This window comes from Lithobates pipiens, unplaced genomic scaffold (assembly GCF_037356315.1).
Source record: "Lithobates pipiens isolate NorthernLeopardFrog02 unplaced genomic scaffold, aLitPip1_a1.2 Scaffold_18, whole genome shotgun sequence".
NCBI lineage: Eukaryota > Metazoa > Chordata > Amphibia > Anura > Ranidae > Lithobates > Lithobates pipiens.
The window spans coordinates 598,151,070-598,169,428 of record NW_027507758.1 but is presented as its reverse complement, the minus strand read 5'-3'; the positions used below and the strand labels follow the sequence as shown (position 1 = coordinate 598,169,428).

General features: G+C 45.9%; 1 protein-coding gene across 1 annotated transcript in view; it reads left to right on the top strand.

Moving 5' to 3' along the window:
* The first annotated feature begins 4,576 nt into the window (after positions 1 to 4,576).
* The window catches only part of LOC143989183 (L-gulonolactone oxidase-like), a 195,542-nt gene continuing 181,759 nt past the window's right edge, over positions 4,577 to 18,359 (top strand). The window contains exons 1-3 of the mRNA XM_077489222.1: positions 4,577 to 4,731; positions 14,009 to 14,110; positions 17,453 to 17,578. Coding sequence (XP_077345348.1) covers positions 4,588 to 4,731; positions 14,009 to 14,110; positions 17,453 to 17,578 — 372 coding nt within the window. The 5' untranslated portion in view covers positions 4,577 to 4,587. The remainder of the gene's footprint in view (positions 4,732 to 14,008; positions 14,111 to 17,452; positions 17,579 to 18,359) is intronic.

Genomic DNA, 18,359 nt, shown 5'->3' with positions numbered 1-18,359 from the left:
ACCTTCCGCTTGAGTCACTGGAATTATTTTCCGATCCATATCAAGAGGACATTTCTGATGCGCAGCCACTCTTGGTATTGGATCAGGAAGAGGAGGTAGCAACAAGCGCTACTCAGCAGTCTGACGCCAGTACCCAGATCAGCCCAAGGAGGAGGTTGGTCCCCGGTGTTGCTGCCTACTCTACTTATAGCGGTGGGGAAGGTGACGTTGATGATGACGTGTCTAGTGATGTCACGTGGGTGCCCACAAGAGAGGAAGAGGAGGGGAGTTCAGAGGGAGATATGGACCAGCAGATAGGGAGGAGAAGCAGCAATGACTTACATTGCACAGCAGGGACAAAGCAGACTGCAAATGTATCAGGAGCGAGTCATCGACCATGTACGGTCACATCTGGCGCTCCCAGGACACCGGCACATGGCTCCGCAGTGTGGGCTTTTTTTAACGTGTCCGCTGCTGACAATAGCGTTGCCATCTGCAATCTTTGCAGTCAACGCGTTAGTCGCGGTAAGCCCAATACTCACCTAGGGACGACCGCCTTAAGAAGGCACATGAGCAGCCATCACCGAGCCCAGTGGGAGCAACGGAACACACAAAGCCACACTGCAGGCTCTCACCGTCCAGCCTCGTCTTCTACTTCTCCTTCTCCTCTCTCCTCACAATTGTCCTCCACTCCACCTTCCATCACGCCAAGCTCACATTTTTCTGCAAAAAGGCAGGCTTCCGTGGGCCTAATGTTTGAGCGTAAAAAAATGATGACGCCGGATAACCCTCTTGCCCAACGGTTGGCGGCTGGCTTGTCAGAACTCATAGCCCGCCAACTACTGCCATATAAACTGGTGGACTCGGAGGCCTTTCGCAAATTTGTGGCCATTGGAACACCACAATGGAAGGTCCCAGGAAGGAAGTATTTCTCAGAGAAGGGCATCCCAGAGCTATATGGCCATGTTCAGCGGCAAGTGAATGTATCTCTGGCACACAGTGTCGGTGCCAAGATACATCTGACCACAGACACGTGGTCTAGCAAACACGGGCAGGGAAGGTATATCAGTTTTACTGCCCACTGGGTGAACCTTCTGACGGCCGTCAAGCATGTAACCCGTGGCACCCGTGTAGATTTGGTTTTACCGCCACGGATTGCATGCAGGCCTGACTCTTCTTCTCCTCCTCCTACTCCATCCTCCTCCCTCTCCTCCTCAGCTGCCTCCTCCTTTTCCGCTGCTAGCGTCTCTTCCACTGCACCGCCCAAGCTCCCCAGAACCTATTCCACATGCCAGGTGAGACGTTGCCATGCCGTGCTGCGTCTGTTGTGCCTGGAAGCAAAGAGCCACACTGGCCCGGCACTCCTTTCAGCTTTGCGTTCACAGGCAGATGAGTGGCTAACACCGCTCAATTTGACAGTTGGTAAAGTGGTGTGTGACAACGGTGCCAATCTGCTTAGCGCATTGAAACAGGGCAAAATCACGCACGTGCCGTGCATGGCACACGTCTTAAACTTGGTCGTGCAGCGATTCCTTGTCAAATACCCTGGGGTCCAGGACATCTTGCGGCAGGCAAGGAAAATCTCGGCCCATTTCAGAAGATCTTACACGGCCATGGCTCGCCTTGCTGACATTCAGCGGCGACACCATCTGCCGGTCAGACGTCTTATTTGCGATTGCCCGACGCGATGGAACTCAACCTTCTATATGCTTGATAGGCTGCTCCAGCAGAAACGTGCAGTTAACGTCTACCTGTATGAACTCTGCGAAAGAAACGGTTCTGGGGAGCTGGGTTTTTTTTCACCGCGCCAGTGGCTGCTCATGCGCGACACATGCAGACTTCTGCGGCCATTTGAGGAGATCACCAAACTGGTCAGTCGCAGCCATGGCGCCATCAGTGACATGGTACCTTATGCCTTCTTTCTGGAGCGTGCATTGCGTCGTGTCATTGATCAGGCTGTGGAGGAGCCAGGAGGCGGGAAGATGAGGAAGTCGCAATGCTGGATGAATTCCCAGGGGGGCTACTCTATCTGAGACAAGTCAACAACAGGAGTCTGATGAGGAGTCAGAGGAGGATGGTGCCGGGGCGGATGAGCAGGAGCAAGAAGAGCATGCTTTAAACCTTTCTGGGATCCCTGTTGTGCGAGGATGGGGAGAGGAGAATGAAGAGGACGACATTATCCTGGATGATGAGCAGGAGCCAGGCCACCACACCGCTTCCACTTTAGTGCAAATGGGGGCCTTCATGCTCCAGTGTTTTAATAGGGACCCCCGTATAAAAAGCATGAGGGTCAAGGACCAGTACTGGGTGGCAACGTACTTAGACCCCCGGTACAAACACAAAATGGCGGAAATGTTACCGCCGTCGCAGAGGGCTGTCAGAATGCAGCACTTCCAGGCCTTGCTTCGAGAAATGCTGCATTCTGCTTTTGCGTGCGCTGGCAGAGGAGCAATTCCCACTCCCAGAGAAGGATTTGCGGGTACCAATCCAACAGCGCCTGCAAGAAGAGGCCGGTTTGAAGATGTGTTGGTGACTTCGGATATGAGGTCATTCTTTCAGCCGACCCATCGACAGGTGTCATCCGGATCCAGCATCAGGGAACGCCTAGACCGTCAGGTGTCCGACTACATTGGGTTAACGGCCGATGTGGACGCTCTGAGGAGTGATGAACCCCTAGACTACTGGGTGGGCAGGCTTGACCTCTGGCCAGAGCTTGCCCAATTTGCAATCGAACTGTTGGCTTGCCCCTCATCCAGTGTCCTGTCCGAAAGGACGTTCAGCGCAGCAGGGGGGATTGTGACCGATAAGCGTACTCGCCTAGCTCACCACAGTGTTAACTACCTCACATTTCTAAAAATGAATGAGGCATGGATCTCGGAGGAATTCAACACATGTGATCAGTAGACCATGTATATGTCTATAAACAATTTTTGGAATCAAGCACACAGACCTTCTTAATTCATTTGGCTCACTTCCCTGACCCAAAAAAGCACACCGTACTATATGCCCCTACCCTCCTCTTTGAAGAGGTTGAGCGGTGTCATATTTCTACTGGGGCTGCTTATTATGAGGGGTTCCCACCATCCCTGTGCTGTGCTGACTTCCTCCTGGGTGTTCTTATTATGAGGGGCTCCCACCATCCCTGTGCTGTGCTGACTTCCTCCTGGGGGTTCTTATTATGAGGGGATCACACCATCCCTGTGCTGTGCTGACTTCCTCCTGGGGCTGCTTACGGTGCTGCTGTCAGCGCTGTATGTCACGGAGCTGCTGTCAGCGCTGTATGTCACGGAGCTGCTGTCAGCGCTGTATGTCACGGAGCTGCTGTCAGCGCTGTATGTCACGGAGCTGCTGTCAGCGCTGTATGTCACGGAGCTGCTGTCAGCGCTGTATGTCACGGAGCTGCTGTCAGCGCTGTATGTCACGGAGCTGCTGTCAGCGCTGTATGTCACGGAGCTGCTGTCAGCGCTGTATGTCACGGAGCTGCTGTCAGCGCTGTATGTCACGGAGCTGCTGTCAGCGCTGTATGTCACGGTGCTGCTGTCAGCGCTGTATGTCACGGAGCTGCTGTCAGCGCTGTATGTCACGGAGCTGCTGTCAGTGCTGTATGTCACGGAGCTGCTGTCAGCGCTGTATGTCACGGAGCTGCTGTCAGCGCTGTATGTCACGGAGCTGCTGTCAGCGCTGTATGTCACGGTGCTGCTGTCAGCGCTGTATGTCACGGAGCTGCTGTCAGCGCTGTATGTCACGGAGCTGCTGTCAGCGCTGTATGTCACGGAGCTGCTGTCAGCGCTGTATGTCACGGAGCTGCTGTCAGCGCTGTATGTCACGGAGCTGCTGTCAGCGCTGTATGTCACGGTGCTGATGTCAGTGCTCTGTATTACGGTGCTGCTGTCAGTGCTCTGTATCTCCTGCACCCTCTTGTTTGCCTACCCTGGTCCCTGACCTTCCCTCTCCTCCATTGCCTTCATTAGCTCCATAGTCCTGAATTGTCAGAACAATTTCCCAAATAAAAAAAAAATGCTTGTAGTTATCGATCCCAAATTCACCTCATACATGTATTATGCTATTGTCCAGGTGGTGGGACTACGTGCTACCCCCTAATAATTACCCCGTGGCCGCAAATTCGACCTAAAGGTTTGCGAAATTCGCCTCCCATTGAAGTCAATGGAGCCCGCGGCGAACGGTCGTTTTCGCGAACGTTTGTGTCCGTTCGCGTTTCGCGTTCGCGAAACGTCCCGTCGGAAGTTCGTCCATCACTACTCACCGCAGGCGCGCCATAAAGATTTTATCGCAGAAGTCATTTATTACGAAGAAATAGAATTTCGCAGGGACTCCACGCAGAGTTTTAACATTGTGAGAAAAGCTCATCCTGAGAATTGCCGACATTTCATATACGATCTTCTGTAATACGGTCTGACATTGTGTCGTGTTTTTTTTTTTTTTTCCTCTGGTATGAAAGCCGCGTAGATTATTCACGGAACCCGCAATCATTAAAAAGTCATTTTGTGAAAGTGGAGAGAGCCGGTGCAGGGAATCCCTGAAGATGTGGCAGTTACACATTATCCATTCTTAATGTGCACCGTGAATTTGTAACTCAGGTTCCAACAAATGTTACAAGACATTCGCTTACTCATCAGACTTATACTAACTGATATAAGATCCCAGAGGGCAGGGGCTCCTTCTCTTCTCACCCGATCAGGATTACACCTCTGTAGTTCGCTGTCAACTTTGCCAGACGTGAGAACGAAAATGGTGAGTGACAATTCATCATCTGAACTCTACTGAGGAATCCAGGTGGAGCAGGTACAGGAATGTATCAGATGTGGACCTTACTGGTAGGATTGTGGGTGCTCAGGGGTAAACGGGTCAACACCTGTACACAGGGCCCCCAATAGGTAGGGTAAAGCCTGCCCATCTGTACGGGGCCCAGGCCCCATCAGTTTAGCAGGGGGCCTGGGGAGAAAGAAGGGAACTCCTCAAATACCTTTGAAAGCATGCACAGTAATTCCAGGGATCTTAGTTCTCAGCAATTAAATACAAGTTCCCCAGACTCTATCAGTTCTTCAGCAAGACCCAGGGACAGAGATGGGGATATTTACTCATTTTCAGAACAGTGTTCATTGATGCTTCTGACAATTTAGTTAGGATTCTGGCCCCATGGGACTTTGCCCCCCCCCCCCCCCCACCAAGCCAAGCCACTTGGTCCCTCCTGGAATTCACAGTTTGCCTGAATTTTCCTGGTGGACCAATAATGACTTAATATTTTTGACAAAATTTACAGAAAACTCCACTTTCGTATCATTCTCATCAATTCAAGCATCCTATCAAAATCCGAACAGGGAACACTTCAGGTTTCTTCAAATTAGACATTTCTTTCCCATGGGACCTTTCCCTCCCTAAACCAATTGGTCTCTCAATCATTACAGCTTTGGCATCTATGTAAACAAAAACTTTCCTTGTGTTCCAAAACTCCACCTCAAGGGTATCCAAAGTTCCTTCCTGGAATTCATAGTTTGCCTGAATTTTCCTGGTTGACCAATAATGACTTAATATTTTTGCCAAAATTTACAGAAAACTCCAATTTCGTATCATTCTCATCTCTTCCAACATCCTATCAAATTCCAAACAGGGAACATTTCAGGTTTCTTCAAATTAGACATTTCTTTCCCATGGGACCTTTCCCTCCCTAAACCAATTGGTCTCTCATTCAATACAACTTTGGCAACCATATAAACAAAAACTTTTCTTGTGTTCCGAAACTCCATCTCAAGCACCTTTTCTAGACTAGAGGATGCAAAGTTCCCTCCTGGAATTCACAGTTTGCCTGAATTTTCCTGGTTGACCAATAATGACTTAATATATTTGCCAAAATTTACAGAAAACTCAACTTTCGTATCATTCTCATCAATTCAAGCATCCTATCAAAATCCGAACAGGGAACACTTCAGGTTTCTTCAAATTAGACATTTCTTTCCCATGGGACCTTTCCCTCCCTAAACCAATTGGTCTCTTAATCATTACAGCTTTGGCATCTATGTAAACAAAAACTTTCCTTGTGTTCCAAAACTCCACCTCAAGGGGATCTAAAGTTCCTTCCTGGAATTCATAGTTTGCCTGAATTTTCCTGGTTGACCAATAATGACTTAATATTTTTGCCAAAATTTACAGAAAACTCCAATTTCGTATCATTCTCATCTCTTCCAACATCATATCAAATTCCAAACAGGGAACATTTCAGGTTTCTTCAAATTAGACATTTCTTTCCCATGGGACCTTTCCCTCCCTAAACCAATTGGTCTCTCACTCAATACAGCTTTGGCAACCATATAAACAAAAACTTTTCTTGTGTTCCGAAACTCCACCTCAAGCACCTTTTCTAGAGCAGTGGTCATCAGCCCCATCCTCAGGACCCACTAACAGGCCAGGTTTGCAAGATAACTGAAATACATCACAGGTGATATCATTTGCTGCTCAGTGATTTCAGTATTCTAGTCTGCATCCCCCACAAGGTAATACATAAAACCTGGCCTGTTAGAGGGCCCTGAGGACAGGGTTGATGACCACTGCTCTAGAGGATGCAAAGTTCCCTCCTGGAATTCACAGTTTGCCTGAATTTTCCTGGTTGACCAATAATGACTTAATATTTTTGCCAAAAGTTACAGAAAACTCAAATTTCGTATCATTCTCATCTCTTTAAGCATCCTGTCAAATTCCGAACAGGGAACACTTCAGGTTTCTTCAAATTAGACATTTCTTTCCCATGGGACCTTTCCCTCCCTTAACCAATTGGTCTCCCAATCAATACAGCTTTGGCAACTATATAAACAAAAACTTTTCTTGTGTTCCGAAACTCCACCTCAAGCATCTTTTCAAGGGGATCCAAAGTTCCCTCCTGGAATTCACAGTTCGCCTGAATTTTCCTGGTTGACCAATAATGACTTAATATTTTTGCCAAAATTTACAGAAAACTCCACTTTCGTATCCTTCTCATCTCTTTAAGCATCCTATCAAATTCCGAACAGGGAACACTTCAGGTTTCTGCAAATTAGACTTTTTTACACCACACACTTTAAAACATCCGACATCAGCCCCCCTTTTTATATGAAAGTACTAGGGGAGGCCAATAATTTCTTACCCCATGATCTAGATGTGCTTGGGATCTGATACTTTGCAGGTTTATAGGTGGATATCTTAGTAATATGCATGCCAAATTTAGTTTTTATAGGTTGTGGTGAATTATAGTTAGAGCCAAGAGAATCAAGTAGGTGTCATGCCGGACAACGTTGAATACCGAGCTGTGATTAATGGGAAGTAGGGGGCATACTGTTTGCCGCACCCGCACCCCCCCCCCCCCCCCAAAAAAAGAAATTAATAACTCCCTACATTGGTGTCAGTGGATGCAATAATAACCCCCTTCATTGGTGTCAGTGAATGTGATAATAACCCCCTTCAGTGGTGTTAGTGGATGCAATAATAACCCCCTTCATTGGTGTCAGTGGATGCAATAATAACCCCGTTCATTGTTGTCAGTAACAGCAGCAATAACACCCCCCCCCCCTTCTTTGCCAGTAGCAGCAATAATAACCCTCTACATTGGTGTCAGTAGGTGAAATAATAACCCCCTACATTGGTGTCAGTGATGCAATAATAACCCCCTTCAGTGGTGTCAGTGGATGCGATAATAACCCCCTTCATTCGTGTCAGTGGATGCAATAATAAACCCCTTCATTGGTGTCAGTAACAGCAGCAATAACGCCCCTCCCCCCTTCTTTGCCAGTAGCAGCAATAATAACCGCTACATTGGTGGTCAGTGGATGAAATAATAACCCCTACATTGGTGCCAGTGGATGCGATAAAAAACCCCTACATTGGTGTCAGTGGATGCGATAATAACCCCCTTCATTGGTGCCAGTGGATGAAATAATAACCCCCTTCATTGGTGTCAGTGGATGAAATAATAACTCCCTTCATTAGTGCCATGGATGCGATAATAACTCCCTTCATTGGTGCCAGTGGATGCGATAATAACCCCCTTCATTGGTGCCAGGTGGATGCGATAATAACCCCCTTCATTGGTGTCAGTGGATGCGATAATAACCCCCTTCATTGGTGCCAGTGGATGAAATAATAACCCCCTTCATTGGTGTCAGTGGTTGAAATAATAACTCCCTTCATTGGTGCCAGTGGATGCGATAATAACCCCCTTCATTGGTGTCAGTGGATGCGATAATAACCCCCTTCATTGGTGCCAGTGGATGCGATAATAACCCCCTTCATTGGTGCCAGTGGATGCGATAATAACCCCCTTCATTGGTGCCAGTGGATGCGATAATAACCCCCTTAATCGGTGCCAGTGGATGCGATAATAACCCCCTTCATTGGTGCCAGTGGATGCGATAATAGCCCCATACATTGGTGTTAGTGGATGCAATAATAACCCCCTTCATTGGTGTCAGTAACAGAAGCAATACACCCCCCCCCCCCTTTCTTTGCTGTCAGCAACAGCAATCATAACCTTCTTCAGTGGTGACAGTGTATGCAATAATATCCCCCCATCAATGGTGTCAGTGGATGCAATAATAAACCCCTTCATTGGTGTCAGTGGATGCGATAATAGCCCCCTTCATTGGTGTCAGTGGATGCAATAATATCCCCCCATCAATGGTGTCAGTGGATGCAATAATAAACCCCCTTTATTGGTGTCAGTGGATGCAATATTTAACCCCTTCATTGGTGTCAGTGGATACAATAATAACCCCCTTTCATTGCTGTTCAGTGACAGCAATAATAAGTACAAAGAGCATTCCAGCACATGGTACCCTGCTGCCACTCTGCATAGGCCATGGCTGGGACCTCGCGGTCCGCATCTCAAGGCACCGCGGGTCACCAGCCGGATGGCTCTGATAAAGATTATGCTGCTAGATTGTCATTTTTATGCAGAGCCCCCTTTCAGATGTATTATTTATTTGCACCTCTTAGATTTATTATTTATTTGCACCAGAACAGAGATGACATTCACCGTTATTAGTTATGAGTTGTGGTGGGTAGGTATTCAACCAGCCATTGATTTTACAATAATACGTGATTGGCATTGTGATTCCGCATCGCTTGTTAATCTCCAGACCTGTCACAGAGATATTGCTAGTAGAGCTTTAATACGACTGATTGTGAAGTATTTCTTTTACGAGGAAAAGCACTTAACATAATTAAACTCAGCGCATCCTTCGTTAGACTCTAAATCATAAGACTCAACCGCTAATGCTTACTGCCACTTCCAAGCTCTGCCACTAGCTGGAGATGTTGAGTGGGGATGGCTTTGTGGTGGTTATAAGTCTTCTAACGTACCCAAATGCTATGATGTGTCTGATGCTTTGGAATGTCCTCTACTGGAAGAGTGGTCTGTTGTATCATTAGAGAAATATAGGGGCAAGAAAGTCAAGGAAAGTCAGAGTGAAGTCAAAAATATGAATTCAGCTGCCGCCTGCACCCTTACAACCACTGACACCCATCCCTCACCTGTCCCTCTAGGACAGTGGTCTCCAAGCTGTGGCCCTTTGCTTGCTTTTATCCAGCCCCTGAGGCACTATTTCATCCACTGTAACCAAAATGGGGCATAATTCCCCCCACTGACAACAAGGAAGGGGCACAAAACCCCCCACTGACATCAATGGAATAGGCTCAATTCCTTCCAATGACACCAATGAATGGGCAAATTCCTTCTAATGACACCAATGATGGGGCACAATTTCTCCCAATGACACCAATAATGGGACACAATTTCTCCCAATGACATCAACAATGGGACACAATACCTCAAAATGACACCAATGTGGGGACACAATTTCTCCTAATGACACCAATGATGGGCTCAATTTTCCCAATGACACCAACAATGGGGCCCAATCACACTAATGATGGGACACAATTTCTTCCAATGACAGCAAACGAAGGGGTGTAATTCTTACCACTATCACCAATGATGGGGCACAATTCCACCCAATGACAGCAATGATTAGGCACAATTCCTATCACTGATACCAACAATGGGACACAATTCCTCTCAATGACACCAATAAAGGAACATAATTTCTTCCAATGACACCAATAAAGGGGTATAATTCCTCCCACTAACACCAATGATGGGGCATGATTCCTCCCACTGACACCAAAGATGGGGCATTGTTTTTTCCCACAGACATCAGGACCTTTTCTACTTCCAATGGCCACAGTGTGGCCCTCCTAAAGTCTGAAGGACAGTAAACTGGCTCTTTGTTTAGAAAGTTTTGGAGACCCCTGCTCTAGGGTATCAAAGATGGGCATAGGAATGTTGAGCCCAGTGAATATTAATTTGATGCTCTCCCCTAGCTAGAATGAACCTAGAAGCAATGAGCTCTCATCACTTCTGGGTTCAGAACTGTTATTCCACTGCTGCTTTGTCTGGGGGAGAAGCTAACTGAGCGTTATCTGTGTTCATTCAGCTTCAAAGGAGGACAGAGGTGACATTTGGAATCTAATGGGCTCCTGATGTCCCCTTACAGAGGACCTAGGTAGGGAGAGAGGAGCGCCTTGTGTCCAGAATAAGGAAACTCTGGAGGTAGAACATGTACAGATAGAGCCAACGTGCTTTGGCAGATTTGCTTTCAGCCTCGTACACACAATCGGACTTTCCAAAAACAAAACCATGGGATTTTGTTCGAAAGGTGTTGGCTCCAACTTGACTTGCATACACACGGTCACACAAATGTTAGCCAACAATTACGAACGTAGTGACGTACAAGACGTAAGGCGAGCCGATGAAAAGGAAGTTTCATAGTCATGTGATATCTCCATTATGAACGCTAGATTTACAAGACCGAGCGCTTCTGGCTCGTCCTTCATTCCGAGCGTGCGTGTTTGTACTTTGGACTTTTGTCCGACGGACTTGTGTACACACGATCAGAAAAAGTCCGACAACAATTGTTGCAGAAAATTTGAGAACATGCTAGCCAACATTTGTTGGCGGAAAGTCCGACAACAATTGTCCGATGGTCCATACACGTCGGACTTACTGCCAACAAGATCTCATCCAACATTTCTCGTCCGAAAATACTGTCGTGTGTACACGGCATTCCCCTTCTTTTGGGCTGTTGGTACCATCTAACAGAGATGAGTAGACTCCACAGTTGTACCTAAAGTTTGCTGCCTCTGCATCTCAGCAGTCATTAGCTTTCATATGAAACTTAGGTACAACCATGGAGCCCACCCATCTTTATTATAAAGTAACAACAGCCCTGAAGAAGGGGAGGTAATTCCCCGAATTGCATTGTCTCTATCTTTACATGTTTTACCTACCAAATCTCCGAAGAGAGGTCATCACTATCATCCACCTGCAGAACCACCTAATATCTGTTAAGAATCGTTCTATTGGTCCAGCTTGGTCTCTAGCTCAAACTAATTACAGAGGACCTGTCAACTGCACTATGTTATGACTTAGGTGGCTTGTCAGGGCCCCTTATGATAGTAATACAGTTCAGTTAAAACAATGGTTTAAAAATAAAGGTTAAATAACTAAATAAAAATAAATAAATAAATTAAAGCAATTTTAAAAGCCCCCATTTCCCACATACAAGGCCATATATATATACACACAAACACGACAACGGCAATTGCACCACGCATATTGGTTTTGGGTATCATAGTTTGATGTCACTTCACAATTGCATGCAATTTTGAGGCTTGACATGTTTGGTATCTATTGGCTCTATGCATCTTTAATATTTTAACAAAAAAATTGGGTTTGTGTGCACTAAAATTAATTTGCGCTGAAAATATGGGTTTGATAAAGAGTTGTGTGAATATTGTGTGAGCAAGTTTTATTGTCCAGTGTGCCTGCTTTCAAAAAATACACCTATATTACCAAAAGATTTTGGACGCCTGCCTTTACACACACATGAACTTTAATGGCATCCCAGTCTTAGTCCGTAGGGTTCAATATTGAGTTGGCCCACCCTTTACAGCTATAACAGCTTCAACTCTTCTGAGAAGGCTGTCCACAAGGTTTAGGAGTGTGTCTATGGGAATGTTTGACCATTCTTCCAGAAGTGCATTTGTGAGGTCAGGCACTGATGTTGGAGTGGGGTCCTCTCCAAAATCCATACCAGACCCTTATCCAAGCAAGCATATTGGCAGGCCAGGAAAGGGGGGGGCGAGCGAGCCAGATCCTACCGCCCTACATGTGAATGGTTATCGGGTACATTGTACCCCTACCCATTCACCAAAAAAGTGTCAAAAAGTAAAAACCACAACAGACAGTCTTTGACAATTCCTTTATTAAAAAAAAAAAGGTTGTTCACCCATCTTCAATCACGCCACCCAACAGACCCGAAAAATAGAGAGAAAAAAAGCTCCGCCTCGATAGGAGGCCTCCCGGAGACTGCTGTCTCTTGGCTGTGACAATTTCTATATAGGTAAGGGTGGGGCCACCCAATGACGTAAACAAATGACCCCGCCCCTTCTAACATCACTGGGTGGCCCCACCCTTGCCCTTCTGACGTCAGATGGGGCGGGATCATCCAGTTACGTCAGTGGGTGGCCCCACCCTTGCCATATAAGAGCTGTCAAAGCGAAAAGACAGCAGTCGGTGTGAGGCCTCCCATGGAGGCGGAGTTTTTTTTCAGTTTTTACAATGGATGTACATCGCGGGAAACTTTTTTTTCTTTTTTAATAAAGGAATTGTGGTACCCATTCACATAGGGGGGAGGGGGTTTCCAGATTCCGATAAACCCCCCACCCGCAGACCCCGACAACTAATGGCCAGGTTTGTTGGGAAGAGGCTCTTGTCCCCATCAACACAGGGACAAGGTGCTTTGGGGGGGACCCAAAAGCACCCTTCCCATATTGAGGGCAAGCAGCCTGGTATGCTTCAGGAGGGGAGGCGCTCGCTTGCCCCCCCTTTCGTGCTTGCTCGGATGAGGGTATGGTATGAATTTTTTTACATTTTGGCATGGAGTTCCAAAGGGCCTTGTATGGATTTTGGGAGGGGGGGGGGGGGGGGCACACTGTTTGTTTGTTTTTGTTTTTTTAAATAGCGTGGAGTTCCCCTTAAAATCCATAACAGACCCGAAGGGGATTTTTTCCTTGATTTTTCATCTATATTGCCGGTTGCCAGCAATGCATTACAGCCGCAAGCAAGTTTGAAATGAAATGTTTTGCTTTAGAAGTGTCATTTTCTTGTGGCTCTGTTCTACACATTGCACAGATGCACCACTTTACAGGCAGACTAAGCAGACCCCCCCAGGCACGATATTTAAAGGAATATTTATTTTTTATGGTTTCACTTTAAGCATTCTTAAAATCACTCCTGAAAAAAACGGTAGTTTTAAAAACTTTTTTTTGCATTGCATTGATACATGTCCCCTAGGGCAGTACCCCGGGCCACATACACTTTTTATGGCAATAACTTGCATATAAGCCTTTAAAACTAACACTTTTGATTTTTCATGTTCATGTCCCATAGACTTTAATAGGGTTTGCATGTTCGCTCAAACTTTTTGCCTGTTCACATGTTCTGATACGAACCAACCCGTAGGGGGGGGGGGGGGGGGGGGGGTGTTCAGCTCATAACTACTAAAGAAGAAAGAGGTAATTTCCCCAAAACGTGTTGGCTCAATCTGTAGATTTTTATGCTCTCAATAAATGATCGTAATCCTACATCAAGAGTTGCATTCATTCCAGACACCAGGTGCCCCTCCCTCCTCATTAAGCACTTCTCACTGAAACAATGGATCTGTCAGAGCAGAAAGGTAGCATCCCAAACCCCCTAAGGAGGTCCATCTTCACCACACATAGTTGGGGTCAACCCATTGAAAGTGATTCCTTCCTTACTTCCTATGGAACCACCTACTTAAAGCAGTCCAGTATGGTCTCCAGCTCAAACTTGTTTATCTCCAGACACTTTGGTTCACCTTGGTATCAGAACTGCAATATTGAATTACCTTGAATATGTCTGGTGAAATGTGGGTTGTCTATCTCCCGTTTTTCTTTTTCCAAGGTGGCTGGACGAGCAGGATTCAAATTCCAGAACTGGGCACAGACCTACGGATCAAGCCCAGAACTGTACTTCCAACCAACATGTGCGGAGGAAGTGAAAGAGGTAAGAAGAGGAGTGAATTATCAGCATTGGGCAACTAGTGAAGAATCCACCTTGGTTTGGCCTCTTGCATATCCCAGGAGGAGTGAGCATTTAAGTGCTGATAAAGATGGAAGGGACATGGTCTGAGGTGGGATAAATTTAACTGGCTATTAACCATCATGGCTTAGATTCCTCCCTCTGTCCGCCTTTGTTGAGCCAATGTACACTCTACTCATATTCACTGGGACCCCCTAAACTGCTCTTTCTGGGTCTGATTTCTGGGAAACCAATTTGCTCATGTCTAGTTACTGTCCATAATTGCTATCAATTGTAGTGCTATTGTGTAAATCAGACGTCTCCAAACTTTCCAAACAAAGGGACAATCAGGGGCGGACTGACCATATGGGTACTCGGGCACTGCCCGAGGACCCCATGCCACTGAGGGGCCCCATCAGGGTTTCCAGCCTCAATAAAACCAGGGACAGTATGTAAAAATCTGTGTATTTTTAAAAATCCCAAGATTATAGTTGCCCCGCCTCTCCAGTACCTTTGTGTATTCTGTGTGTGTATACTGTGTGTCTGTGTGTGTATACTGTATGTGTGTATACTGTGTGGCCCCATAATCTATTGCCCAGGGCCCCCCATAATATCCTATTGCCTGGGGCCCTCCATAATCTCATATTGCCCAGGGGCCCCATAATCTTCTCCTATTGCCCAGGGGCCCATGAGTTGTCAGTCCCCCCCTGGGGACAATTTACTGTCCTTCGAGCTTTAGGGAGGCTGGACTGTGGCCAATGGGAGTAGAAAATGCCCTGGCATCATAAACAATGTATCAATGGGAGGAATAGTGTCCCATCCTTGGTGTCAGTGGGAGGAATAATGTCCCATTGTTGCTGTCAGTGGGAGGAATATTACCCCTCTTTGGTGCCAGTGGGAGGAATTGTGCCCCATCGTTTGTGTCAGTTGGAGAAATAGTGCCACATTGTGGAGAAATAGCGCTCCATCATTGGTATCACTAGAAGGAATAGTGATCCATCATTGGTATCAGTGGGAGAAATTGCGCTCCATCATTTTGGTATCACTAGAAGGAATAGTGTCCCATCATTGGTATCAGTGAGAGGAATAGTGTCCAATCACTGGTATCATTGGAAGGTATAGTGTCCCATCATTGGTGTCAGTGGAAGGAATTGTGCCTCATCATTGGTGTCAGTGGAAGGAACAGTGCTACATCATTGGTGTCAGTGGGAGGAATAATGGCCCATTATTGGTGTCCCACCATTGGTATCAGTGGGAGAAATATTGCCCTATCATTGGTATCAGTGGGAGGAATTGTGCCACATCATTGGTGGCAGTGGAAGGTATAGTGCCCTTATTGATGGTATAATTGGGAGTAATGATGCCCCATCGTTGATATCAGTGGGTGATATAGTGCCCCAGGGACCAGATAAAGGCAAGCAAAGGTCTACTTCTGGCTCCCAGGCCACAGTTTGGAGAGCACTGGTGTAAATCACTGTTAATTATGTTATTACAAATTCTAGCATGGTCTGCACCAAATAGTGCCACATCATTGGTGTCAGTGGAAGGAATAGTTTCCCTATCATTGGTGTCAGTGGGAGGAATAGTGCTCCATCATTGGTATCAGTGGGAGAAATAGCACTCCATCATTGGTATCACTAGAAGGAATAGTGCCCCATCATTGGTATCAGTGAGAGGAATAGTGTCCAATCACTGGTATCATTGGAAGGAATAGTGTCCCATCATTGGTGTCAGTGGAAGGAATTGTGCCTCATCATTGGTGTCAGTGGAAGGAACAGTGCTACATCATTGGTGTCAGTGGGAGGAATAATGGCCCATTATTGGTGTCCCACCATTGGTATCAGTGGGAGAAATAGTGCCCTATCATTGGTATCAGTGGGAGGAATTGTGCCACATCATTGGTGGCAGTGGAAGGTATAGTGCCCTTATTGATGGTATAATTGGATGTAATGATGCCCCATCGTTAATATCAGTGGGTGATATAGTGCCCCAGGGACCAGATAAAGGCAAGCAAAGGTCTACTTCTGGCCCCCAGGCCACAGTTTGGAGAGCACTGGTGTAAATCACTGTTTATTATGTTATTACAAATTCTAGCATGGTCTGCACCTAACAGGAGACCCTTGATGGTTTTATTTGACCAGCTAACAAAGTAAAGTCTGTAAATGGAAATTTACAGGCCCAGAAATAGCAAGCTATGGATTTCACTTGATAAAACTAATTTGTTAACATATGCTAAGCAAGGCTTATGAAAAAATTAGGCTGTTTCAGATCTCCTGTAGGGCCCCATGGTGATAGGCACTGCACATGGAAACTCATTCAACTGAGGTCCGAAATGGATTGGGACTCTTCATAGATATCTCCCTAGCTTTTATTTTTAAAGAGATATCTACCCACCTCTGAGCACCCTAAGTTGTTTTTTTAATGCAAAGTGGCCACATAAATAATCAAATACAATTTTTAGAGAAAATATTGCTTACTTTTAATGGTATCCCTATGCCATCAACTTCACGGTACACGTTCTCCATTATCATGGCTGAGAACATCCAATGCAAAAAATAAATGTAAATTAATCCCCACTGGGGTGTCAGAAGGTTGACCTGTTACTCCGGGTGAAAGGCAAAGCAGTTACACCTCTGATACCCTAGCCCTTACACCTCATGGATGGGCTCAGTAACCACCAGTGGGGTGGAAGGAGGTGGGCCTGTCATTGACTTTCCTGCTCCAAGGTGGCATTTGCATAGCTCCCAGGTTATCAGGGGCTCTCGGGGTGCTAAAAAAGGAATCGAGGGGTAAATGGAGGCGGCAGAAAGAACTTACTTTAAATTGCTGTTGGCAATTTACATATGCCTTTATATGGAAAGGGTTGCTTTTGTTACATAGTTACATAGTAGGTGATGTTGAAAAAAGACACAAGTCCATCAAGTCCAACCTATGTGTAATTATATGTCAGTATTACATTGTATATCCCTGTATGTTGTGGTCGTTCAGGTGCTTATCTAATAGTTTCTTGAAACTATCAATGCCCCCGCTGAGACCACCGCTTGTGGAAGGGAATTTCACACCCTTGCCGCTCTTACAGTAAAGAACCCTCTACTTAGTTTAAGGTTAAACCTCTTTGTGGCCTCGAGCCTTGTTAAACTCCCTTCCGCAAAAATGTTTTATCCCTATTGTGGGGTCACCAGTACAGTATTTATAAATTGAAATCATATCCCCTCTCAAGTGTCTCTTCTCCAGAGAAAAAGTTAGAGAAGAGCTAAACTTTAAAGAGCAGGAAAGGGAAGTCTGGTAAGGAAGTAGTTATTTGTGACATTTCACCTTTTCCTGCAGATTCTGGATCTTGCCAGGCAGAGGAGTAAGAGAGTGAAAGTGGTGGGAGGAGGACACTCTCCATCGGATATCGCCTGTACAGATGACTTTATGATCCGACTGGATAAAATGAATAAAATTTTGAAGGTAAAACCATCTGTAACATATAACCTTTGTAATGTAGTCACAGCCCGATGTATGAGTAAGGGAATCTGGCCAAAAAAAATATAGATTACTTCACTTCTTGCCTTGTGCTCACCTAAATTAAACAAGTCTTATAATTTCTATAGTGCATGCTTGGGCTCAAATTTTAAAAATATTGTACTGTTTACCCATGTGTATCTCTTCTATCAAACATGCTTTACCCATGGCAGTGCAGTCACAAAGCATTATCAGTTTTTGTAAATCGAACACAAGCGGTTTGCTTCCAGACTGTCTGTCTAATTGAATCTCCATATACCCTTGTCTGAAGTCATTCAGCCATGTGTGTGTAAGTTTTAGCCTTAGCTATTGAGCTCTGTGAACAACAGGCTTTCGTTTTAAGATTTAGTTCACCTTTATATTAAAAGTTACAATGCAATAGAGGGGTCCCAGTATCTTTTAAAAACGTTGCTCAGTGGAGACAAATTACCAGTGCTGGGACAAGTTCATCTAGACCCCAGGGCAAACATGCCAAATTGCGCCCCCCTGCCCAAGATGTATGAGCATTATGTGTTAGCAATCTGACCTTCCCAAAAAATAAGGCACTAATCTTCACGCTTAACCTTGAAGAATAAATTACCCCTCCTCCCACTACAAATCCACCCACTGCTGAAACCCCCTTCCCTGCACATATATTTGCCCCCCCCAGCGCAAATCCTCTCATTTCCCATATGCCCCAAGAACAAATCTACCCACCCCTGAAAAAAGTCCCCCTCCTAGTACAGAT